This window comes from Diaporthe amygdali (assembly GCF_026229845.1).
Source record: "Diaporthe amygdali strain CAA958 chromosome Unknown NODE_8_length_1307975_cov_65_857355, whole genome shotgun sequence".
NCBI classification, from domain to species: domain Eukaryota; kingdom Fungi; phylum Ascomycota; class Sordariomycetes; order Diaporthales; family Diaporthaceae; genus Diaporthe; species Diaporthe amygdali.
In genome coordinates this window covers 1,268,184-1,293,087 of record NW_026517028.1, presented here as the reverse complement: position 1 = coordinate 1,293,087, position 24,904 = coordinate 1,268,184, and the positions used below count along the sequence as shown (strand labels likewise).

Here is a 24,904-nt window from a genome sequence, read left to right as displayed (position 1 = left end):
GGCCAGTCAATTTGAGAGTCAATTTGAGGGGGTTGTAGTCGTGGGCGGTCATAGAAGGTGAGTATAGACTTCTAAGGTAAACGTCTCTCTTAATTCATAGCCGCAGGCAGCTAAACCAGTCAAGTGTGAACACATAATGGTTCAAATGCCTATCAAGATCAGATCTTAAGGAATGATAAGCGAAAGCTCATCCCAGCTCACCAAATACTGCGTGTTGTTTGCCCAGGGTGCCAAAATGGTACCGATAACAGCTACCAGAGAATCAAGCTTCATTGTGACTTATTCTTTCCCAAATTGAAAGAACGAACTGGCCTGTCACGACTTGCCCATATCTCGCTTTGCAACTTTGATAGACTATATTCTTGAAAAGCTCTCTCAAAGCTGGGGAACTGATTCTGCTACATCAATCTACTTTTTTCGTCCTCGGCCTAGTTCCACGCGACTCTCTATCAATTTTTATGTCTTCCTGTCGTATTTTCGCATTCGGACTTACGCAAAATATACGGGGTACTGCTAGATGACATTTCATATCTTCTGAGCCCATGAAAGCCCTCGTGGTGGCGGGAGACGTACATGTGCATAGATATGCTTCTCGTACGGGGTTATGAGCCTCAGCGTAACTATGATGTGCGAAGAAACCTCGTCAATATAACCGATCCAGGCTAGATATGGCTATGGTCGAGACTCTGCTTTGCGACACGAGCTTCCATTGTCTTCGGGCTGAGACTCAGCGAGATTGCTTCAAAGAACTCATGCGTTGTATCTACTTAGTCATACCCCAAGAAATGATGATGCAACGTTGTGAAGATGGCAAGCACATGCCAGATCCTACGCGGCACACAGCTGATGTCTTGTATCGCATCTGGATACGCTGGTGCGCGTAATGCTGCTAGTCTGACTGGCTCAGACTTAAGTAAGGATTAATATTCGTATTGCTATAAATCTGACTGGCTGAGTTTTTAAGGTGGGGATCGCCACCCCCTGGCAAATGCGACAGGCACGACAGGCACAGCCTTTTGATCTCCGCACTTCGTCCTAGATCTACGCCATCTCTTCAATGAGCCATCCAATGAGGAAACCAAGTGAGACTACTTTTACGATGATCCAACTCAGGTTCTCGGCATGTCTACATTGAATCGCCGAACGCCGCGTAATACCACTTGGTGTATCAACTGACCCCCATGGCTTGCTTGATGTTGGGTGGGTACAGCTATACTTGCGGTACTCTGCACAAAGCAGAATACCCATATTGGTCACGAAATATACCATGCTCCAAGCCTCAGGTCACTGCACAAATGATACCGTTCCAGTCACAGTTGGGTACAATACTGGAGAGACTGACTTATAAGTTGGAAGAATTGCGAAATAATCATGAAAATCAAGGCGCCCGGTGCAACGCATTTTCTTTTCTTGCCTCTTCCGGGCAGACTTCACACAAAGCTGTTGTAATGAAGGCGCTCGCAGACATTTGAGCCCAGCGTCTTCGGTCAATCCTTACTGGTAGGTCTTTTCAGTATTCCCGTGATATGACTTTGACTGGTGTCTTGGGTGGCGTCTATTCGACACTCAAAGAACTAATTAATGACTTTGAGGCATATGGATCTGCGCTGTCGATTGGATTTACCATGTAGATCTTCAGCTGAGAACCTGAGCTGGAAGGCTTGATGCCAGGGAAGATGATTACGTCGCTCAAAGGGTAGTGGCATTGAGTAGCATCAGTTGCTTAACCAGGTGAATATACATTCAAATAAAACACAAAAGAGTATTCTTGCTAGTCTCTCTCGACCGTGAACCACCCGTAGCTGCACCAGACCGGCCTGAGGGGTTCGCCCCACAATACACCGAAATAATGGTCGATTACGTCGTACTCGTACCTGTGGGTTCCAAGATGCAGACACTACGGCAGTCAGTGGTCACTTGGTCGAATGTGGCAGTGTCCTCGTTCGTCACAACTCCGAGGTGACCAACTTTAGAACTCAGGCAGACAGAACCTCATATGGCTGTAGATGTGGTGTACATTTAATAACACATATATATATCCCCTGCCTGCTACCGCACCACCACTCATGGGACTTAAGGTTTTGAGTTGAAAAGACAATTTAAATGACTAGCATGTACCCATAAAGCCCCCTAGGTACATCAGCTGAAGTTTGCACATGCCTTCCCTTGGTACTATTGCCGGCATTCTTGCCGTGATTGCTTCTATTTGCCAACCAAGTCTTCAGTCGAATAATACCCAAACTGCAAATGACTTCCTGAACCCTCCTTCTCAACAGCGTCCAAGATTCAGATACTGGCTTCCTGACGCCAGCGTCGAGGCTGATGTAGTAAACGCAGACATCAAGTCTGCCGGGTCTATTGGAGCTGGTGGTGTGGAGTTCTTGCCATTCTACAACTATGGAGGCGAGCTTGGGGAGCCCCCAACAGGAGTCAACTGGTCCACTTACGGGTTTGGAACTCCGGCTTTCCTTGAGTTATTCACATCAGCTTTGGAGGCCCATAAGGAGGCTGGTATGGTAATGGACTTCGCACTTGGGCCAAATCAAGGGCAAGGCATTCCGGCTCACCCTGATGATGAAGGTCTACAATGGGACTTGGTACGTGCAGAGTTTCACAGGCTCGATCCAAGCTTGCTAATCGTTTGGGGTCTTTGGTGCAGATTTCAAACAGCCAGACGATTCCTAGAGGAGGAGGTTTCAACGGAACCATCCCAGGCTGGTCAAGTGGAGAGCTTGTGGCCGCCGTCTCCGCAATCGTTGTATCTCGAACGAACGTCACTTACAATGTGACCGGGATACTAGGTGTGACAAAGGTGACATATGAGGACCTAGTCTTACAAAATGATTCCCTAATAGACATCACATCGATGATATCCGAAAAAGGCAGATTGATTCTGAAAGCACCTTTGAACTTGCCGTATGGACATGACCAAGAGCTATTCTTCTTTTACCAAAAGCTCTCGCACAATCAGAACGTTCATTTCGCGTCCAATACGACCGCTACCATCTGGGATAATGGGTCATACGTAGTTGATCATTTTAGCGCTCAGGGCGCTAGGACAGTGCAAGCCTTCTGGGAAGAATATATTTTGACGGACAACGTCAAATTCCTCTTGCAAGAGGTTGGACATTACGGCATGTTGGCTTCCAGACTTTGATGCGAAAACATTTGACTGACTCAAATATTCTTCCAGGTTGGGAAGACAGCATGGAAATACTGTCAAATGTTTCTTGGACTCGCTCGTTGCCTGCAAGGTTCAGAAAGATGTTTGGCTACGACCTCCGAACGTACTTTCCCCTGGTCATGTTCGGGAACAACAACATAGGTATCCAGAACTACGCCCCTGGTAGCGTCCGCTGCACCTTGGATACGCCAGATCAGGGACAGGCTTATGTTAGTGACTATCGCGCGACTCTGACAGCAGGGTATCAAGAGTACCTGACCACCCTGTCGCAATGGCTTCAGAGTCTAGGTGTGAGACTCTCTGCTCAACCTTCTTATAACTTGCCGATGGACATGGAAGCATCGATACCCTACGTCGAGGCCCCTGAATGCGAGAGTCTCGGGTGGCACGACAGCGTAGATGGCTACCGGCAGTTTTCGGGCCCAGCGAACTTGGCCAGAAAAAGGATCATCTCCAATGAGCTGGGCGCGGTCTTCAGTCGAGCTTATAGCCTCACGATCCCAGAGTTGTTGTTCTCCATGAACCGTGCTGTTGCAGGTGGTGTGAACCAGTTCGTCATCCACGGGCAATCTTACACTGGCAACTACCCCCAGACGACATGGCCCGGATTTACTGCATTCAGTTATTACTTTTCCGACTTATACTCTCGGAAGCGGCCTGACTGGAACAATGGCCTTCAAGCAGCCTTGGACTATGTAGCAAGGACTCAGCACATTCAGCAGAAAGGGGTTCCGCGCACTGACATCGCGTTCTACAACAAGCAAAGTGCGACTAATCCAAACATTGTCACGCTATATAACTTTACTGATCTCATTTCTGGAGGTTTGTAACAACTCGTCAGAGATATTCTAGAACGGATTAACCCAGTTGACAACTCACAGGATGGTCTTATTCATACTTATCACCCGACAACTTTAATTTGCCACAAGCATATGTCGACAACGGCATCCTTGCACCTGAAGATGCGAAGTTCCAAGCCATGGTTTTGCTTGGTTCTCAGAATATCACTCAAGCCTCTTTGTTCCAACTGAGGGATTTCGCGGACTCCGGACTACCCATTGTTGTGGTGGGCTCCACTCCGGGACATTATCTTACCAGGAACGCGACAGTCCCTGGTGACCAGGCTTTCAATGATACGTTGGCCGAGCTCCTGAGCCATTCAAACGTATATCATGTTGCCGAGGGCGAGCTATCCCAGAAACTTGACTCGTTGAGTCTCAAGCCACGCGTCGCAGTGCAAACCAATGGCACGTGGTACACGACATGGCGGGAGGACACTTCGGATGGTTTTGGTTATGCATACATTTTCAGCGACACTAGCCCAGCATCTGGCAATATTGTGGTCAGTTCCATCGGCACACCTTACTTTTATGATGCATGGACAGGAACTCGTGAGCCTGTCTTGAACTTCCAGACTAATGGCTCTACCACTATCATTCCTCTCGACCTTGCCGGAAATCAGACAAAGATTATTGCGTTTGCCCAACAACCTCTCGAGGGAGTTACAGCCCCAGGAGTTCATGTCACAGATTTGTCGTCAAATGTCGTTGGGCTTGCCGCAGAGAACAATAGCCTTGTGTTGCATATTGCTGCATCCTCTGATTCAACATTCGTCACCTTGTCAACCAGAAGAGAAATCCATCATACTAGCCAAGCGCCGGCCTCCTTCAAACTGGAATCATGGGTTCTAGAGCTGGAGCATTGGGAGGCGCCAAGTAATTTGAGCGACGCATCCATCACCGCCATCAAGACCAATACGACGCACCACCTCACCGAATTGGTCTCGTGGAACGACATCGAAGCGGCAACAAACACTTCTGGAGTAGGCTATTATTACACAAACTTCACGTGGCCACCAGTTTCAATTGCTGGCTCTACCAATAGCACGTCTCTGGGAGCTTATATAAAGTTTCCGCCGGTTCTGGATGCCATCACAATCCACGTCAATGGCGCTCGGCTTCCTCCCCTGGATTATACAAGCCCCACTGCCGACGTCACGCCGTATCTGGTCAATGGAAGCAACCAAATTGTCGCGGTAGTTCCAAGTACGATGTGGAACTATCTTCGCAGTATTTTGCCGGACCTCCGGAGCGCAGGTCGAGAAGTTTCGCAGTTTGCTGCACTTCCGAAGACTAATAATGGATTAATTGGGGAGGTGACTGTGGTGCCTTTCGAGATTGTACATGTTGGGAGCTAGTCGCTGGTGGGTTTGAGATCTTACGAGGGCTCCAATACTTTTGGCACGAGACACCGCGACGACGTTGGGTTGAAAGCATTACCAGCAGTTGCAATGTTGTCAAAGTCAGACATGGCGGTTATACTATTCTCATTCATGAAAATATGCGGAGAGGCTTCAAATCATATTGAAGGTGGTTATCGTGATTTGCTTTGAGATGACTACTAACAGAGTACATTCCTTGCCGGCACCAAGAGAACTTTTCGGATCCCAGGATGTGGTGGCATTTGACCTGTACAAGTGTTGGTCACAAAACACCCATCTAACGTTGTACTAACCGCCTCAACGCTCAGGAAGCAAATTATGTGCTGCTAATGAAATCGAACCGCTTGTTCTGGTGTTTGAAAAGGTGATACTTCATTGCTCCCCACAAACGGCATCACATCTATTCCCACCATGATGGGAAATTGGCAGCCGATGCATCCCTCACGCAGACCTTTGGTAAATCTTGTCGTATGTCCCGCAATGTGACCAAAAGAACAAGCCACTACACAGTAGTGCTTTAGAAAACTTTCATTTCGCCCTATGAACATGCAGCATGCACTTCTGGTATACAAAATAAGAAACCTTCCCGGACCCAATCCCTCGGCCCCAAATCAGTGGAACTGGTCCTCAGTCACGCCCTTGCCCATGGCGGCCGTGCTGCTGACGCCGCCGGTGACCATCTTCTGCAGCTCGTCGACGTAGGTGGCGCCGCTCCACTTCTGGTGCTTGACGACGTCGACGCCCTGCTCCATCTCGGGCTCCTGCACCAGCTCGCCGTACGCGCGCATGCCCACCTGGCTGTACGCCCGCGCGAACCGGTCGCTGATGAGCGCCGTCGTGTGCAGGCCCGCCAGCGTGATGAACTGCCAGCAGTAGCCCAGCTCCGCCAGCCGCCGGATGTACGTCTCCTGCTCCGCGCGCGGCATCGCCGTCTTCCAGTTGAAGGACGGGGAGAGGTTGTATGCGAGCCTGGTGGGGCGTGTTGTGAGCTTATAGTCCAAAGTTGTGACAATGTGTGTGTATATATATCATATGGGGAAAGGGTTAAATGTCAAGAAAAGACTTACTTCTGATCTGGCCAGACAGCGTGCACCCCTTCGGCAAACTCTTGGGCCTGCTTGAAGTCGGGCAGCTTGCTCTCCATCCAGATGGCGTCGCAGTAGGGGGCGTAGGCGATGGCCCTGTTGATGGCGCAGTCGCAGCCGCCCTTGAGGCGGTAGTAGCCCTCGCGGGTCCGCGGGGCGTCCCAGTCGAAGAAGATCTCGACGCCGGTGATGCCGCGGGCGAGCGCGCGCGCCTCGACCAGCGACTTGCCCTTGGACTCCTTGAGGTACTTGGCCACGGAGTCCTGCTTGTTGACGTGCGTGCCCTTGTTGATGGCCTCCACGACCGCCTCGTCGAACCGCTTCAGCCCCGCCTGCGCCAGCCACTGGTCCTCGATCGCCTGCAGCTCGTCGCCGATCTTGCCCGCCTGCTCGGCCGCCAGCATCAGGTCGTTCAGAGGCTGCAGGTTCGGGTTGGTAGTGCCGAGGATGAAGGCGTGGTCGCGGGGGTCGATGGTCGTCGAGATGAGCGTTGCTGCCTCGGCGTCGGTGCGAGCGATGGCGAGTAGGTTGGAGCCTGTAAAGACACCAGCAGGGTCAGTTCCTGTTCCGATATGTGTTGTTCGGTTTTGCTTCACACGATGCGCAATTGGGACTCACCCATGATATCCGCCTGTGCCCGGATCGCAACCAGACGGTTAATATGTTCGCTGATGGGTACCAGCACCTTGCCCGCCATGTGGCCACACTTCTTGGTACCGGGGGCCTGGTCCTCGATGTGGATTCCAGCAGCACCCTTCTCGATGAACAGCTTGGTCAGCTTCATCACTGCCGTCAGGCCGCCGTGGCCAGTGTCCGCGTCCGCGATGATGGGACGGAGGTAGTCGATGTTTGCCAGGTTGGTACGCTGCGCCGTGGGCGTCGTCAGGCGCTCCTGGCGCTGCTTGCGGTCGTGGAAGAGCTGTGCCATGAACAGATGCGAAACCTTGTTGGGGACGGTGGTCTATTCAACGCTGGTAAGCACGGGAAGTCCCTGGCTGCTGAATCATTGTAAATGGAAAGGAGGCTCTTGAACTCACGTAGGGGTAGTCAGCCAGATCCGGACCAGGCTCGTCTGAGGCAGACGCTGTTGAGGACGACTGCCATCCGGAGACATACACAGTGTCGAGGTACTTGGCCATTTGTGTGACCATTGTTGGCTCCAAGCAGCCGTAGGTGTAGCTAGCATCTCGGTTCTGGCACTCTTTTAGTTTCTAATCTTGTCTTGCTGTTTTTCCTCGCGGAATGTCTGAAGTAGAAAGATGTGTAGTGGGAAGGGGAGCTGATGGCCTACCTTGAATCTCCTCTCCAGAATATCCCACAGCTTCTTTGATTGCGCATTGCTCGGGTAGTCAATCTTCAGGTTGCCTCTCTTGGACACAATCTGCTCGGCAGTGAAGGGGCGCTTGGTGTTCCTCCACCTCGAGTCACTCCACCACCTCTTGACCTCCTCGACCTCCTTCGCGAAGAGCTCGTCCTCGGTCTTGGGGTCCACCGCCGGGTTCACCATATTGTTGGCCGCCATGGTGTGTCTAATGGGGTATATTGCAACAGAATGACTGTTCTACAATTCGATATAGTTGTCACAAGAAAGATGTCGCAGACAAGAGGAGGATGTATACAAGCAGTGGTGTATATCCCTTGGTATCGTTATGAGAGTCGTGCAAAGAGAAGAGAAGGCACGAGGAGAAAGTGTAAAACTAAAGAAGAATAGACAGGGTCTTACCGTCGTCATATGAAACTTCAATAAGCCAGGCCATGCCACGGCAGAGAGGCAGGCGGTTTATTAGTACATCGGTTCATCGGGAGGGTTCGGCCAAGCGGCTATGGCGAACAGGAATCCCATCCCGTTGATCACATCCCACCCCCTACACCCTGGGAGTAGCCTCCCCAAGGCTCGGTCAACTCCCGAGTTCTGTCTGTCTGTGTGTGTGTGTGTGTGTGTGTATGTGTATGTGTGTAGTCTACTTGCATTCCTGGCGTCGCTGTGGCGGTAAACAAGGTACTTACCTGCCTGTGTATGGAGAGTTGTTGCTCGGCTTACACTTGTCTCGGCTGAAAGGGACTGCTGAGCATGCGACCATTGGCCGAGTTGCCGAAAGCAGCACTCTTGGAATTCGGTAAGGCAGACCCCCAGCTCCTCCCCCGCATCACGCTAGGGAAGATGTGGTATTCTAGAAGTGGGATGGGGCCTAATGGGGCGGTTCTCCTTATTGCCGGGACCTGGGGAACGTTGGACCGCCGTCATATCATTATGCAGCTGGATGGGCGGTCGTTGACGTCTGGATGCGGTGCAACAAGAGCCCTCGATGCATCCCGACCTGCCAGCCTGCCTACCAGCTCACTTTTTCAACCGAGAAACTCAGACGTTTTGAGTATTTTAATACTGCACTCTTCCTTCAAATTCAATGGCAAGTGCTGCGAGTGTTACTCACCGAACAGAGCCCTGGTCGTAGATTACTTACGACGGCGTGACATGTGATTGAAGGGTCTGTCGTCATAGCCTTCACTTCAGTGCAACCCCCAGGGCCTTGAGCCTCCTACCATGCACGCCTGGCCCGATCGAGGGTGGAACCTCGGTTCTTTGATCAACCTTAGCCACGCCCTGTCTCACCTCCGTGACTCGTTCTAGCTTTCACATGCGGAATATGTAGGAGAGGCGTGGCCAGGTTTGGACCGTCCTTCGGTCAAGTTCCGAACCTAATAATGCCCGCGAGTGACTAGTGATGCTTCGGTCGAGAATGTTCATATTGAATTGAAGCCTCCATGTTGTCTAGGTATGTTCTAGTGCGACCACCCAAGTTTCGGTCATCGTTCCGTCTTCACGTTATCTACCAACCCCTCGGTCTTAATCCTCATCATGTCGTTCCTGTGTACGTCCCTCCGCGAAGTGCACTTAGCCAAGGATGTAGAGTGTTGACCGCTTTCAACTCGAGTCTGCTCTTTCCCAGTCTATTGATGGTTAGGCTCTCTCTACCCCAATCTTATGCTTTGCTGACGATTGCTTTTCAAGTATCATGCACTGTCTCCAACACCAAAATCACATGCCCGCCATCTAAGTTTAAACTGAATAGCAAGTACGGAAGGCTCGTCTAAGTCATCTCGGAGAGAGCTTTGGCGCGATTTTCGTCAACAGCCTTGACAAAGGTCTCGTACGGCGTCAATGTGCCCAGCGCGCGGCGCATATGAGCATTCACAATCTGCAGGCCGTAGACGTAGCTGGCGTTGACCCAGCCAAACCTGTAAATCCTGTCAGCAAAAGGCTGCAAACGCATCATAAACAATCACAAGCGTGTTGGAGTTGACTCACCCTTCCTTTGCAACGCCCTTGAAATCCAATCCCTGGTTTCCATACTCGGCATCGACTCTGTGCGGGTCAATTGGCCTCGTCACATCATACTTCTCCACCACCACGCCGTTGAAGTCCACAAAGGCCTTGGTCATCATGAACAACCACTTATACGCCAGCCGCTCCGCCTCTTCCGTGAAGCTATAGCGGTAGAGGCCCGTCCAAGCGAGGATCTGCTGCGGTGCCCAACCGTACGGGTAATCCCACTGTCGGTTCGGCCGTTCGAGGCTGATCTCACCGCGGCTCTTAAGTGTTCCCGCCAGCAGCCCCCCATATGCCTCGAACTTGGGAAGTGCCTTGGTCACCATGGCAGCGGCCTGCTTGGGGGACGCAACACCTGCCCAGAGCGCCCAGAAGGTCGTGCAGGACTCGTACTTGCTCTGCTCGTGCGTGTCGGTGTTGTAGTCAAAGTACATGCCCTCTTCCTCGTTCCACAGGAACTTGTCAATGGCCAACTTGCGGCGCTTCGCCCTGCGGTCCCAGATGGCAGATGACTCGACCTGGCCGGGCACGAGTGAACCGACACAGTACTCCTCAGGAATAGGCAGCTTATCGTTGAAGATGTTGCGGATGGTGCGGGCAATGTCCGTCTCATACTTGTAGAGCAAAGAATTCAGATCAATTGTTGCAAGATTCGCGCAGACCTTCTCGAAACGATAACTGGTGTCGTGACCTGACTCCCGCACGGCCCGGTCATGCATGAAATACTCGTCCAGCTCTGGCTCGAGTATTTCGCGTTTGTTATAAGCGCGAACAAACTCCTTGAACGGCAGGTTGTGTTTCTTGCAGTAGGGGTCCAGGACGTGCACGAAGTGATTAGCTTCCGTCTCAGGCGGAACCCCGAGCCCGATTGGTCTGTACCTGGACAGACCAGAGACGGGGTCAAGGCGGGGAGCGGCAATCCAGATGCTGTGGTACTCCTTGATGGCTGCCAAGATTGCCGTTCGGAGGAAGTCCAGAGCTCCAGGCTCGTGTCGGATCTTCTCGTAGACACGGAGTGCCATGTCAGTCAAGAAAGGGGGCTGTGACCGACCGAGGTAGTAGGACCGGGTAGCATTGAGAATCTTGCCGTAGTGCTTGATGCAGAAGCAGAAGTTAAGCACCATGGACTTGGCGAGGTGGACTTTGTCGTTAACAAGCAGGCCCAGCGACTCCATGTAGCTATCCCAGCCATAGAACTCATTGAAACGGCCTCCGGGGACGACAAAAGGCAGACCACGCAGTGTGTCTTCGCCGGTGTTGGGATCTTTAATCTTCTCCATCTCAACAGCGAGAAGGCCGGGGGCGTCGTTCAAGTCACGGATGAACTCGGCAGTGATGTTCATTGACTCTGGCAGACGGACCACGTCCAACCTAAGCTCCGGCCGATCTTTTGCAACCTTGGTGTAAAAGTCAAACTGCTCAGGCTCGCCAAAGGGAACGTAAATACGTGGGCGAGGGTCATCAGTCCAGTCCTTGGGGTCCCTTGCGCAAATGTCGATGGTTGATGCATCGATTCGCCGCGTCAGGCCATCCCAGAAGTGGTCGCGGATAAGGCGAGAGAGTCTGTTAACCGGGTTCTCGTTCAGGCGTGCCTCGTCCAAGATGATCTGCTTCCGGCCGTACTCCTTGGCCAAGGACAGCTCCTGCAGCAGGTTGGACAGCATGTAAGTGCCTCGGATGTCGAACCTGTTGAAGCCGTTGGAGGCGGCCGTCCGGAGAGAGAGCACCTGTAAAGTGTCAGCTTAAACTAGCATACCGAGTGGGTGGTACGATTTACCTTGGGACCATTGTCCTCGATTGTGATCTGCATGTTGCCATCTGTATCCTCCTGCGATTGTAGACTCTCGAGGGTGGGTTCGACCTGGACAAGGAATCGACGATTCGTCTTGAGGGTAGTCTCGTCTGGTCATTGGCCAAAAGTCAGCAAGAGCACTGAGTGGCATACAATTGGGCGAGATGCTCTCATTGTCACGTACCATGGCTTCCTCGGCGGAAAGGCTCCTTCAGGCCCAGTCTCTCCATCTGCTGCATGAGACTATTCTGTGGAGTGATCTCTGTGAGCAAGTGTCCCGGAAATCGGGGGCCAATGTCGATTTGGAGCTTACCTGGGAGAAGGTGCGAGTCCGAGCCGAGGCCTTTGTGCCCTTGTGACGGTCGGCCGCATAGTATGTTTTGGCGTCGTCGAAGACATCGTAGTCATCGATAGAATCGCTCCGGCCCTGAGGACCGGGCGCCTTGTGAGCGTCCATGCCGGAGCCAGACATTGCCAGCTATCGCGCTAGAAGACGTCGGCGTGGGCACGATCGGTATAGGAGGGTGGTGCAGAGGAATAGGCGTAGGTTGTTCGTAGTATGGAAGACAAAATGCCAATGGGCCAGACGGAGGAAACAAAGATATGCTGTGGCGGTCTGGGGTCGTGTGACAGCCGGAACAATACTCGTACTGGAGAATCTATGTAGGGCAGTTGGTGTCGCCTCACTGCATGTCTCAGTCAGGTTAGCGGCGGGAACAGGGTAGGGCAGTTGGCGCGAGTACTGAGAAGCTGATGTTGTTCGCCGGTACTGGTGCTGATGCTGATGCTGATGCTGATCGGGCTCCAGAATGGAAGGAGATGCCGTAGTGGCTTGGTCAGCTCATTAGAGGATGCGACGTGGCCCCCTAATGACAAGCTCGAGAAGGAGTGAGGCATGCAGGAAAGCTGGGGCAGAGAGAAGGGGCTATATGGGGAAGTGGACAGCCTGACAGCTTGAGGGAAGCAGGCCTGATGATGGATGAGACAGCAGGGACAGCTTTTCAGGGTCCAACCACACCTTCAGGCCCGCGCCCGCACCCGCGCCCGCGCCCGCGCCCACGTCCTCGCCCACCCATGCACAATCCCGAGCCTCGCAGTCCGAAAAGACCAAGCCGGCTAGGCGATGCAGACGCGGATGCAGACGCAGATGCAGGGTCTCACATGAGGGCTGAGTACCGACGAACACACCAAAGCAGAGATGAACTCACCTCCAGTACGCGGTGCAAGAGCAGGCAGGTGTGCCTGTGTGTGTGTGTGCCTCTCTCCCGAGAGAGGTGGTTACACCTACTTCCTATTGGCGACGGGAGAGGAGGGGGGATCTCATCGGATCTCGAGGGGCAAGGGAAGGCGGACGAAGAGGACTGAAGGATCACTTAGTCCTGTCCGACAGCCGATTGCTTGTTTCGCGGTTTGCCTGGTCAATCGATCAATCAATGAATGGACCAAGTTGCTTGACGATAAAGATACAATGTCAAGCGACTGTACGAGGTTGGTGAGTAGAATCAAAATCAAAACTCAAATTCAGTCAGGACGGATTAGACGGATGGAGGGGACTGAATGCTGGATCAGCGTCCAGTCCAGAACAGACGTCACCTCCAGCCAGAGCTCAAGTCGGTCCACCTCATCCCGCGCCGCTATCCTAATTGGGCTCTGGCAGTCGCATCCCCCACCAGCTCCAGCAGCGGCCCATTCACGTTTGCTTAAGTCAACGTCGACCTCCTGTCCGTATCCACCCTGACGTACACAGTAGTCTACCGTTTCGAGTGCTGTCATTGAACGTCGGTCAGTGAGCTAGTATGCTCGTAATCCTGAAGTCTATGTACCAAGAGGACTCGCCCTCCATTGCAAGTTTTTATGTTTCATTTTGGAATCCTTCTCGGAAACTCTTGACTGCTCTGCAGCTCTATCGGCGAAAGGCCCCGGCTGCTTTGGTCCTCTTATCTGGCACCAGTCCACGGCAGGATTTCTTTGTGCCAAAAACCACAATAGCTCCCGTCTTCACCAACTAATCAGGCCTGAGCAGCGCCCATCTCAAATGCGCTCTCGTGACTAGAGTATTGTAACACCACCTAGGCAACTTGCTCGTGGGGTGTGTACTAGTCGGATCTCCGTTCATGTGCACCATCTTCTTTGTGCTGCCGACTTGGGCGTACAAGGTCGGGCACAATCATAAGTCTCACAACATTAGCCTTGTCCAGCCTCATCCCCGACCTCGGACAAGCACTTTGGGCATCGGGGCCAAGCTGTGCGAATCATGGGTCCCAAAGTCTCCCCAGATTTATTCTCAGGCTAGAACTAGTCTCCTGCCAACAACAAAGGAACCATGGCTCGCGGCCTGCTGTCATTTACACCGAGGCACCGGCCTGACATACCGAAGCGGAGCATTCGTCGTTCACTTTCAGGCACGGTCCACCCAAGCCAAAGTCCAAGTTAGAATGATCCGCGTACCAAAGTTCACTACTGCTATTTCTAGAACCTACTTGACATGAAAATATGCTCCCCAAGACGACACTCCGCTCAATGCCTCTTGATACAATTCAAGTCAACCCCTAAAATGTAGATTAACTCGCACACTCCAGACATACATTTCCAGATACCTTGCGTCCAAAAAGCCCACTTTCCCCCGCTTACCAACTGAACATCACCAGGGCCGGGTTCAGCGCGACGGGCAGCAGGAAATGGCACCCCACCAGCATGGCAAACGGGAAGATCGACGCGAAATCCCGGATCTGCCACTGATACGGCACAGCCCAGTAGCCGACCAGTATCACCAGCGTGCTGACCAAGCAGAAAAGCAGCGTGCCCTTGAACTTCTTGAGGACGGTGGCCAATTCCTCGTGGAAGCTGACGTCGCGAATCTCCTTGGACGTCGCATCCCAGTGCATTTCTATCCCGAAGAAGTGGCTCAGGATCGCCTGAGACACGTGCAATGAGACGCCGCCGAGGTAGATGGTGAACATTGGGATCCATTTCACGTTCTCCAGATAGTTCCCGACCAGCGTGCCCCTCTTGAGCCGGTACCGCAGCACCGCCAGCGACAGGTTGCCCAGCCCCGTGAAGACCATGACCACGCTGAAGAAGATCGAGAACGAGTCGGCGTAGTACTTCTCGTACAGCCCGAACCCCCACCCGCTGAGGAGGTAGTTTGTCACCGTGAGCAGCCACGCCGACCCAATGGCATAGTAAGTCCCGATGTACGAACAGATAGTAATCTTCTTGGGGAGGGGAATGCTGCGCGTCATTATGAACTTCCTGAATAGAGGCGTGAACGGACTCCGTGTGAACCAGTAACGGAATGGGTGGAAGAGCAGCTCGTTGCATCCGTACGCGTACTTTTCCCACCGGGCAAGCTCGTCGCCGACAGTCAAAGACACGCCTTCTTTGAATCCATCGCCCGTGTATGCGGCATATCGCAGGGAATACCCAGCACACTGTAGTCGGAGCGCCATGTCGAAATCCTCCGAGACGTGGGATTCGGACCAGTACTTCTCGTATCCGTCTTCGTCCTCGAAGGTAGCTGCACTTTGTATGGCTGACCAGCGCATGAGGGCGTTGTGGCCGACAAAAGGGCACACATCACCCGTTGAGACGGCATAAGTTATGGCTGTGTAAATGAGGTTCGTAAACCAGGTTATGCTATGAGCGATGTTAGTAAGTGTTCATGTCTGTCGGACAGCTGAGGCGGCCGGGATGCCACTTACCCTTGTTCGAAGAACGTGGTGGAAACATTCAAAACTCCGGACGTGAACTGAATAATCGCCACTTGCGGCGAGTGCTCCATCTCGCTGACGCCGTCCAGGAAGCAGTCTTTGGGTACTCGCGTGTCGCAGTCAATAAGAAGGATGTAATCGCCCATGCGAATATTGCCTTCCGCCCATGTCCTCCCTTTGTCCTCTTCCAAGACCTCTGCAAGAGCACTCTCGTACGCGCGGTGTTCCTCGAGGTCTGTCCAAGTGTCGTCGCGTGGGATATGGTGCAACTTGTCCTCAACCCTCCTGGATACACTCATTGCGTAGTTCATGTTGGACGCTTTTTTGAATTTTCCACGACGCACGAAGGGGCGCTCGCCGTTAGGATCGTGCTTCGGTCTCGCTACCCAGCCAATTTGGTGCTCGTCATAGAAGTCGCGACGCTCCTGGGCCTCCTCCTCGCTTAGAAGCTGCATCCCATCATCATTCACGAAGATATTGGCAGTGCCGCCCTGCATTTCGTATGTCGAGATAGCGGTCTTGAGAGACATGACTGTCGGCCGGATGACCGCGGTTGTGCCTTCTTTGTATACCGGCATCTGAATCGTGACATGAGGAAGAAAATCACGTCGTCGTAGGCGGCTCTCGGGTGCCATTCCGGAATAGTACTTCGAATTGCTGTTGATCTGGCTGGTCGGGCCTACCATCTGGATGATGTTGCCGCAGACTGCTTGGAAGAAAAACTGAGCATCCTCCGTTAGTCCCAATTACAATCATGACGTTCAAAATTGGAGTTTCACGTACCATGCTGAAGAATAGTTGCACAGGGGTAAGGACAAGCAGTGCCAGTCGGAGAAAGTTCTTGTCCACTTTGCACTCCATGGCCAGGCGCCTCCAGCCCAAACCCATGCATGCGATAGCGAGACAGACGGTAAAGCCCACGATGATAGAGCTCACGATCCTAACCGGACGGCGTTCTTGCTCTGCAGTTCCTGCTTCCAATTTTCCGAGGTCCGCAGCCTCAGTCCCTTCGTCTGCCAGTGCCCTCGGGTCTTCTGTTTTCTCAATTTCTGTGGTCTGTTCTTCTCTGTCGCCCCAGATCATCTTGACAAACTTAGCCTCCAAGTCCTCTGCCCTCTGTAGCAGATGCTCCGGGTCATCGTCCCACACCACAAGGATCCTCAAATCCTCGAGAAACGCGGCAAAATGATGTATCTGACACCGCGGTAGATCTGACATGGTCTTCAAAACCTGCACACGCAAGCCATTCGGCATCGGAACATAGTTCAGCTCCACATAATGCATACTCTCCAAGATCGTTCTCGTGACCGGCGTGCTCACTGTCATCGCACAACACACATTCATCTCCTTGACGTTATCAAGAAGACCATTCTCAAAGACTTCCAACTGTGGAGGACAAAAAGAGTATTTTCCGCGCCTCTCTTTGAGCACGATACCCTGCCATAAGTCGAGGGATGAGACGTAGGATTTCCAGAGGGCCTGCTGGTAGAGGTAGTTCACCATGACGTCGCTTTGAATGCACTTCAAAGAGTCCATTGCCTCCTTGCGGTACTTTTGCGACGAGACGCTGGGTGTGGCGATTGAGCCTGTACTAGAGCCTCCGGTATCTGTCTCATGGCCCGCGGTCGAGACTGGCGGCCCATTTCGAAACTCAGATCGGCTGCCGTCTGCACGAGAAGGAAGTCTCGCGGTGGACTTCGATCTAAGCTGAGGGTTGGAAGCATAAACATCACTTTTCCGCGTGGAAGAGGCCGATTTAACGACCTTGGGCTGCTGAATTCGGGTTGCCAAAACATGCCGCGCGCCTTGCTGTAATGCTGCCAGCGAATCAGACCGCGCAGAAGCCTTGCTAGAGTTTTTGAAATCAGGGTACTCGTGCCCTCGAGTGGAGGCTGTCGCAAGGCTTGTAGACCCACGGCGTAGGTTTCGGCTCGGTAACATGGGCGCTCGAGGCGTGAAATCTGGCACGGCGCGCTGGGGGGTCGACCATCCCACCTGTGAAGAGATGGCCAATGTGTTGCCCGTAGAGTATGCTGAGCCGGGCACCGGGGCTGGATTCGGTGCCGGATTAGGACCTGTATTTCTGGAGCTGGGTTGTCCTTTATTTGAGTATGATCTCTTTGACGTGCCGTTGGTTCCTGGGGATGGACGGTACGGACTTCGCCGTGGAGGTATCGGTGGCGCGTCAGAAAAGTCATCCGTGGAATCATCATTGCTGCTGGCCTTCTCATCGCGTAAGGAGGCCTTTGTGCCCTGTGATGGGTCACGGCTGGCGCTTTGATCGGACTTCCTAGGAAGAGAACGCGCCAGCGAAGACGATCGTCGTGTCGGCAGCTTGTTTGGCAACGAAGATTCGGCTCGGGCACCGATCGACGAATCTCTTGGGCCGGCCGTACCGAGCAATCCTATCTGTGATGAGTCCAGTCTGGAAGAACGGTGAAACTCTTGCGTGTCTCTGAGACGAAGTTGTTCGGGAAGCTGCGGAAGAGCTTTCGGGGTTGAGTTCACGTCCTGGGGCGACGCAAGTGTCTCGGACACAGCTGTTTGGATGCGCCGAGAAGGCAGCGGGCGGGAATCCTGCGCCGGATCGTCAACTCGCTCGATCCATTGAGCAACCCGGCCGTTTCCTCCGTCGCACCCTTCCTGCACTTTATAATGTGATTTCACACGTATATCCTCGGCATGTGTGCGTGAAGGGGCTGAATGATCAGACATATTGTGTGGATAGGATGATGATATTTCCTATGAAGTTGTTTGCAGAAGGATGTAGAGCTGGTCAATCCACACTTCCCTCAAGCATTACAACAGAATAGAGGATAAAGGGAGACGTGAAATTCAATTTGAGCTCCACGTCTGGATTTGTGTCCCTCGCAGCTTCGAGATATGACCGGCACGTCGTAGCCTCGACGCTAGAGGGGAACGTTTGAAGCTGGAACCTCTTCGGCCCCCACAAGAATGAGACTGATAACTGGACCATCTTGTTCCTCTTCAGAGATGCCAGTCATTCTGGTGAAGTCCCATGGAACATGTGACCTCTGGTCAGTGCATCACCCGTCACTAGACGCCAATAGGACTGTACTGTCCGACAGTCAGAACCGGTCGAGAAATGTTAACTGAGTGAAGAAAATCCTCAGGCACCAAAATTAAAAAGTCAACGGCCATTACGACAGTGCAGTGGTCTGAGCCACTTGGCATATCGATGTCGTCTTGCAAGCGTAGTGAGTATCTCGACAGAAACTCGGACAGCAGCCCACTTGGCTCACCTCAGTGCCGTTTTGCTCCTCTCCCTGTTGTTCCCAAGCAGCAGTAGAGACCACTTGCGATAGACACCGCAAATGGGTACGATACAGGCGCATGAAAGATCCCAATTACCCTGGGATCGCCAGGCCTAGTTGCAAGTTCAAAATTCCAATATAGCTTCGACTTGTTGACGACGTATTCGCCTCTAGGGGATTTGATGCCTCAATTCAGAAGCTTCCTCAGGTGGCTCTGCTGACTTCAGCTGACAGGTCAGCGTCTGGATTACTGGTGTTGACAGCAAGACTTGCTCTCATAGGTGAAGGCTTTCAAGGAGGTCGTCAAGCTGTGAGGTTAAAACTGTCGCCGATGAGAATGGTGGGGTTGCTCTGAGAAGTTGCGGGACCCAAAGAGCCGGTACGTACCCTGGCCTGGCGAGAACTTAGACTGGCAGGTGGGGTTCCCGCGGGCGGCAGTGCCCCTGGCCTTTGTAGTCAATCGTCAAGGATGCCTCTCTCAGATCCCTCCGAGATCGATCTCGTAGGTGTTAGTCTAGTCTGTCCGTGTCCGTGGTCTTCAGCTACTACGTAGACTATCACTTCGTTATCCCCTCTTCTCCTCCCTCCTCCTTTTCTGTACTGTCGCCCTCATGATTCTCTAAGCCCTGTCTTTGTTTTGCATTCTCTCTACTCTGTATTTCTTCCTGTTTATTTCCTCTTTGACACATGTCAGAACCACAATGGCGGTCTTCGTGGATCTTGAAGATGATGACGTTGAGCCGCTTGAGCAGGGCCACAGCCTGAACAAGCCTGTGTGGAACGGCACTGCGCCGCCAGACTGCTCGGTCGTCCACGGGCACGAGAAGCAGGATGGCGCTTCTCCGGGCCCGGACGATCACGAGGAGGCGACTCACGAGCCCGCTGTCGCAGAGGCACACCTGATGACAGTGGCTTTGGGATGCTATCCGTAGGCGAACACCAACCTTTTTGGCCCCTTTGGTCCTCTGTCTTCTCAACTCCAACCTCTCTCTCCGGGCCTCTGCGCCTGGGGGAAGGGCCCAACTGACTGGAGACACCAGTATTGTCATGGCGGTGGCTGCGCAGCTTGACCTCAACGATCTCGACAGCCTGTCGCGCACTTGTCGAGGCGTCCACGACTCCCTCCTGCAGTACCGCTCCATTCTCCTCAAATCCACCGTTCACTGCATCAACGAGGAACTGCCTGTCGACCCCGAATCTACGCTGCGATACCGCGCCAGGGCCGGCAACTGGTACTATATGGAAGATACGTCCAGGGGCAATTACAACGGCAAGGCGGGAAGCTGTGCTCGGGACATGGTTTCCAAGTGTCGCAAGTGCAGCACGGTCGTGTGTAGGGTGAGCTTTTTGTTCCCATCGCGCCCAGCTCGGCGAACCTGATACTGACGGTTCTCCCGGACGCCAGAATTGTGCAATCAAACCACCAGCGCCTGCCGTTATGCGGGATAGACATCGCCGGCTCTGTCTCTCCTGCCAGAAGGCACCCATCGGCCGCCTTGTGAAGCCACGGCTGGCCTCTGATGTACAAACCGCCTCGGACTTGGTGCAACGCGCGATATGTACATGTGAGACAGCTGGAGTATGGCTTTGCCAGCCCTGCGGTCGTGGAATTAGGGGCGCAGACTCCGAATACCGCGGGTGAGAGGAATCCGTCTTTGCTCTTGATTTTCCCTTCCCATATCCACTGTAGAAGGCACGTCACAAGGGACCCACAAGCACTGACGCGGATCCAGGATCTGGAAATGGCGGTCCCAGTATGGGGAAGTCTTAGGCGGACTGGGCACCGGTATCGGGGGTAAGTACAACTTTGCGAGAGCGTCATTTAATTAGAGTTGCTCTCTTTTTATCGAAGCGGGAATATTCTACTGACAAAGTCTCAGACGCCGATCGCGGTGTGGAGTGCTGGAGGAAAAACGAGTGTTGCAACAGCAAGTATATTGAGCATGAAATTGACTGCGATGCCGCAGATGCACGCGAAGCAGAGGATCTCCTCGCCCAGGGTCACTCTGCCGGGTCGTCACCAACAACTCTGAGTCTATACAGTGGAGCGCACTCGTGGAGCAGCAGTCATAGCAATCTGAGCCTCCATAGCAACGCCTCAACGCCCGGTCTTCTGGACCCTGGCTCAGCGTCGGCGACAACGCGGACGCCGTCGCCGGCCTTGGGACCCGGATATGCTAGGCACGAGGTGGAGGGCATTGGGAATAAGATCAAGTCGGTCAAGATCACGATGGTAAGAGTCGGTGCAGGTGTGCCTGAGTGGGAGGACGAGAAGGTGTCGGGTCAAAGTCTGCGCCGTGAGATCAACAAGCAGACCCGGAGTTGGTGTGGTTGGTGTTCAAGGGTGGTTCCGGGCCAGAAGGACTACGAAGCGGACAAGAAGCTCCAGGTCTCCAAGGGCGAGACAGCCTCTGCGTAAGGGCCATTTGATATCCCAAGGGACGGAATTGGAGTTATACCTCGTTCAACACATTTGGCGTCACAGGATAGCCAAGATCCTTTTCAAGGACAGCCTAGTGTCCGATAAATAGAAACGACAAACAATTGATTAGTACACTCACTCACTTCTTGGTCTTCGACCGGAATGTGCTGAAAGTTAATATGAAGCTTGAGATGGTATTCCGAAGTGTATTTTTTAAATGTACAGAACAGAGCAGCTTTTCGGACTTTGTTGACTGCCTGCCCGTCTCCAGACGCGTGCTCATGGCCCGTCTTCTATTGTTCTCTCGGATTTTACAGTATGATTTGTACACTATTCATCCGCAGTCGTCCTTCGTCATCCAGAGCTACCGTTGCTCCGAGCAGTGCCGCTTCGTTCCATCAACCACATAAGATGGTTCGCTCGTGTTCGAGTCGGCTGAATGGTCGTCGAGGCAAGCCAGGCGCAGCTCAACAGGCTGTTTCGAAAGCTGCAGCTCCAGCATCTTACAGCTGAATGAGCCACCATCGTCCATTTGGGCCATCGCACCCAGCGTCCTCATATGGCCCGCTGCGCCAGGCCAGGCCACGAATCGAGATGCACTATATCTCCCCCCGGTAAAGCATCTGTGTCCTCCGGTGGCGATCCTCCTTCGCCTTGGCCCGTATGGGCCCCCATCGCTGGCGGATGAGCTCCATCTTCTTCCTCTCGAACTCGAGCTTCTCCTTGGGCGCCTGGCAGCACATCATGACGAAGATGTGCGGGATCTCGTACTTCTCGGAAAGGGCCGAGACGTTCCACTTGTGCGGGTCCTCCTCCCGCAGCCGCCGCATCTCTTCCACCTCGGCTTTGGTGATGGGCCCCCGGGCGGCGATGGCGGGGTCGTACTTGTGCGACGACCGCACGGAGGGCAGGTCTGTAGTGTCTGCACCTGATGGGGCGAAGTGTGACTCGAAGATCTTGGCCAGGTTGGCGCGCCGCCGGGGGTCGGTCTTTGGCAGGAACTTGAAGGGTGTGTGGTATACAGATGGGGCGCTTGCGGGCGGGTTGAAGATGATGTGGTCTTGTTGTAGGTGCGAGTCGGAGGCGAGGAATGACGGGTGAGGAGCGATGTTGAGGGAGCGCCTTGTGCGGGCAGAGGTCGCTTTCGAGCGTATTTGCTGCTTGAGGCTATGTCTTGTGCTGGAGACACAGCTGCGTGTCGCTGGTCGAATGAAGGTTTGTGCTGTGGCCTCCATCATGAGGTCTGGAGGCCAGGTTGAGGCCTCAACAGGACGAGGAAGGAGAGGCGTGAAGATCCGGGAGTCCAGGCGATTGGGATCGACTAAGCTATGAGCTGAGCCTGCACTTCGTCGATTGTACAGCAGTTAATCAGTCTCGTCCCAATCGCGATGGCTACCGATTGGGGTCTGGGCTTGAGCTCTTCGCGGTCGCGAAAAAAAGTTCCATGACTGCACGAAGCCGGGAGAGCTTACCTCAGCAGATAGTGGAGCCCATTTTCAAGCTCGGGCCAATGACCTATGAGGAGGCACACGACACCAGCAAGTAACCTACTTCTTTCTAACTCTGTCTCTTGGTCTGTCTCATTACGCCAGACCAATCATTCGATCTCATCAAATCATTGATAATCTTCTCAATTCAATCTCACTTGCTTCATTTTGAAGACCAATTATGAGGCAATTCTCTCTAGTTGCTCCGCGACGACCTTGTGCTATAGACAAGTCGTTCGCAGCTCGGAAACTTGGGCAAATAGCTCGTTAAATCATCACACATGCTTCTGCTATATGTTCTATCATATCAAATGGGCTATATACCTGTCCCTAATTCCAGCTGGATCTTCCCTTTATCTTTGGCTAGTCCATAATAGGTTTCATTCAAGTCTTCCATCTAAATCTTCGATCCGAATGGCTTTCGGTCCCCAACTTCTGCCTTTGCCTGTTCTCTGAGGATCTTTCGGAGGATCTTTCCCGACTGTGATGACAGCTAGTTAGAAAGATTCAATTCATGCGGGATCGATGATGTTCAACATACCGGGTTCTTCGGGATCGCCTCAACGAACACCACTCCGCCCTTGAGGCGTTTGTATCTGGTCACCTTGCCAGCCATCCACTCCGCTATTTCCTTCTCCGTCGCCTTTGCTCCATCTTTCTTCTGAATATAAGCTCGTGGCACCTCCTCGCCATCTATGGTCACGCCAATGACTCCCACGTCTGCGACGGCGGGGTGCTCGAGAAGCAGGCCCTCAAGTTCAGCCGGGGCGACCTGGTTTCCTTTCACCTTGATGAGCTCCTTGATCCTGTCGACGATGTGCCATATCGTCCCAGTGCGATACTCTTCGCAGTGCGCGATATCGCCGGTCCGCAGCCACCTTGTGCCGTCCGGATCGGTCACAACAGTCTCGCGGGTTGCTTCCGGCTTGCGCCAGTACCCTCTCAGCAGAGTCGGCCCGCTTACCCAGAGCTCGCCTGGCTTGTTGGCCTCCAGGATCTCGGTCTTTCCGTCCAGCTCCATAATCTTTGCGGACATGTTCGGGTACAGCTCTCCCACGCCAGCAGCCGCTTTCACTCGACTGTCCCAGGCCAGGGTAGTGCAAGTCGTCTCCGTCATGCCCCAGCCTTGGCTTATTGCCACGTCGTTTGTGAATAAGCTCTGGCATTCTGTCGCGACATCATGAGACAAAGGCGCAGCACCTGATCCGACAACCTCTACGCTGCTCAGATCGAACTGGCGGCTGGCAGGGTGCTTCGCAAGGGCCACGATGATGGGAGGCACGCAGGCCAATGTGGTGATGCGATACTTCTGGATGTATTGCAACATCTTCATGAAGTCGAACTGCTGCATCACATATATCGGGGTGCCTTGACGAGCATAGTTCGCGACGAAGTAGGTCTGGCCATATGCGTGATACATCGGAAGGAAAGCGAGAGCCCGCGCCCTGTCCCTCTTGACGTCGTGCTCAGGGTCCAACTTTGCCACGTACAAGACCTGGGTGCAGTTGGCAACGTATGAGCGGTGCGAGATCTCGACTCCCTTGGGCACTCCAGTCGTCCCACTGCTGTAGTTCAGACAGCAAGTCGTGTTCGCTGCATCGGAGGGTTCGACCCAGTCCCAGGCCTCGGCCGGCGCCCGGCCGGCCTGTAACAGCTCGGTCCAATGCTTTGCGCCTTGCTGCCGGCCATTCACACCGGGTGTGGGCTTCTCAGCCCAGGCTTCGGTCTCTGCATCGAAGACAAAAACATGGTCTTTCGCCAAGCCAGCTTCCTCCGCAGCTTGCAATGCGATGTCTAGGCTGCCTTTGGCGGCAAACATAAACGTGGCGCCGCTGTCACGAAGCTGGTATGCGACCTCGCGGGCTACGAAGGTTGGGTTGGCGCCTGTGAATATGCCACCTGCCATGAGGACGCCAAGAAACACGGACGGGAAGTACACATTGTTCCCGGAGAAGACTAGCACTCTGTCGCCAGGCTTCAGGCCGGCCTGCTGCAACCCCAGCCCGACACGCTTTGCTAAGAGACGATACTCTGTGAATGTTAAGAAATGAGTATCTGGACGTTCAGCATCGATAACGGTCTTTTGGTCCGGAAGAGGACCTTTTGACGAGCCGAAGATCCATTGTTGTAAGGAGCTATTGTCGATAGGTATATTCCAGCGCGACTTGAGGACCATTTTTGCCAAGATTCTGGGAAGGCTGTGCAGACAGAAGTAAGGGAGAGAAGAGAAGATCGCGACTGATTCAAAGCCCACAAAGAAAAGGACGAACACTTCACAATAGAAGAAGAAATGCCCGGGTTAGAGGTGTCAAATAGCCGCAGTGACGTCCCAGAGATAAGATGAATAGCCTACTACAGAGGAGGAGGAGGGAGGGGGCAACGATCTGGGTACGGGATGTG

General features: G+C 53.3%; 7 protein-coding genes across 7 annotated transcripts; 2 read left to right on the top strand and 5 right to left on the bottom strand.

The window, feature by feature from the left end:
* Positions 1–1,849: 1,849 nt before the first annotated feature.
* J7T55_013618 (uncharacterized protein) lies at positions 1,850–5,381 on the top strand (the record flags this gene model as incomplete). The annotated part of the gene is made up of 5 exons (XM_053141430.1): positions 1,850–1,905; positions 2,312–2,597; positions 2,660–3,138; positions 3,255–4,006; positions 4,066–5,381. The coding sequence occupies 5 exons, from the start codon at positions 1,850–1,852 to the stop codon at positions 5,379–5,381; spliced, it is 2,889 nt and encodes a 962-aa protein (XP_052995957.1).
* Positions 5,382–6,016: 635 nt separating this feature from the next.
* Positions 6,017–8,012, bottom strand: J7T55_013617 (isocitrate lyase; the record flags this gene model as incomplete). The annotated part of the gene is made up of 5 exons (XM_053141429.1): positions 6,017–6,374; positions 6,473–7,025; positions 7,109–7,451; positions 7,528–7,683; positions 7,782–8,012. 5 exons carry the CDS (start codon positions 8,010–8,012, stop codon positions 6,017–6,019), a joined length of 1,641 nt encoding a protein of 546 aa, XP_052995956.1.
* A 1,567-nt stretch (positions 8,013–9,579) lies between these two features.
* On the bottom strand, positions 9,580–12,082 carry J7T55_013616 (neutral trehalase; the record flags this gene model as incomplete). The annotated part of the gene is made up of 5 exons (XM_053141428.1): positions 9,580–9,727; positions 9,798–11,545; positions 11,596–11,720; positions 11,795–11,858; positions 11,924–12,082. The coding sequence occupies 5 exons, from the start codon at positions 12,080–12,082 to the stop codon at positions 9,580–9,582; spliced, it is 2,244 nt and encodes a 747-aa protein (XP_052995955.1).
* A 2,155-nt stretch (positions 12,083–14,237) lies between these two features.
* On the bottom strand, positions 14,238–18,035 carry J7T55_013615 (Glucans biosynthesis glucosyltransferase H; the record flags this gene model as incomplete). The annotated part of the gene is made up of 4 exons (XM_053141427.1): positions 14,238–15,246; positions 15,312–16,042; positions 16,104–17,371; positions 17,480–18,035. The coding sequence occupies 4 exons, from the start codon at positions 18,033–18,035 to the stop codon at positions 14,238–14,240; spliced, it is 3,564 nt and encodes a 1,187-aa protein (XP_052995954.1).
* Positions 18,036–19,296: 1,261 nt separating this feature from the next.
* Positions 19,297–21,014, top strand: J7T55_013614 (uncharacterized protein; the record flags this gene model as incomplete). Its single annotated transcript, XM_053141426.1, has 5 exons — positions 19,297–19,523; positions 19,636–19,933; positions 20,001–20,233; positions 20,329–20,390; positions 20,476–21,014. 5 exons carry the CDS (start codon positions 19,297–19,299, stop codon positions 21,012–21,014), a joined length of 1,359 nt encoding a protein of 452 aa, XP_052995953.1.
* A 602-nt stretch (positions 21,015–21,616) lies between these two features.
* Positions 21,617–22,255, bottom strand: J7T55_013613 (ribosomal protein 20 mitochondrial; the record flags this gene model as incomplete). The annotated part of the gene is made up of 1 exon (XM_053141425.1): positions 21,617–22,255. The coding sequence occupies one exon, from the start codon at positions 22,253–22,255 to the stop codon at positions 21,617–21,619; it is 639 nt and encodes a 212-aa protein (XP_052995952.1).
* Positions 22,256–22,901: 646 nt separating this feature from the next.
* On the bottom strand, positions 22,902–24,680 carry J7T55_013612 (4-coumarateligase; the record flags this gene model as incomplete). Its single annotated transcript, XM_053141423.1, has 2 exons — positions 22,902–22,985; positions 23,046–24,680. 2 exons carry the CDS (start codon positions 24,678–24,680, stop codon positions 22,902–22,904), a joined length of 1,719 nt encoding a protein of 572 aa, XP_052995951.1.
* Between the last annotated feature and the right edge of the window lie 224 nt (positions 24,681–24,904).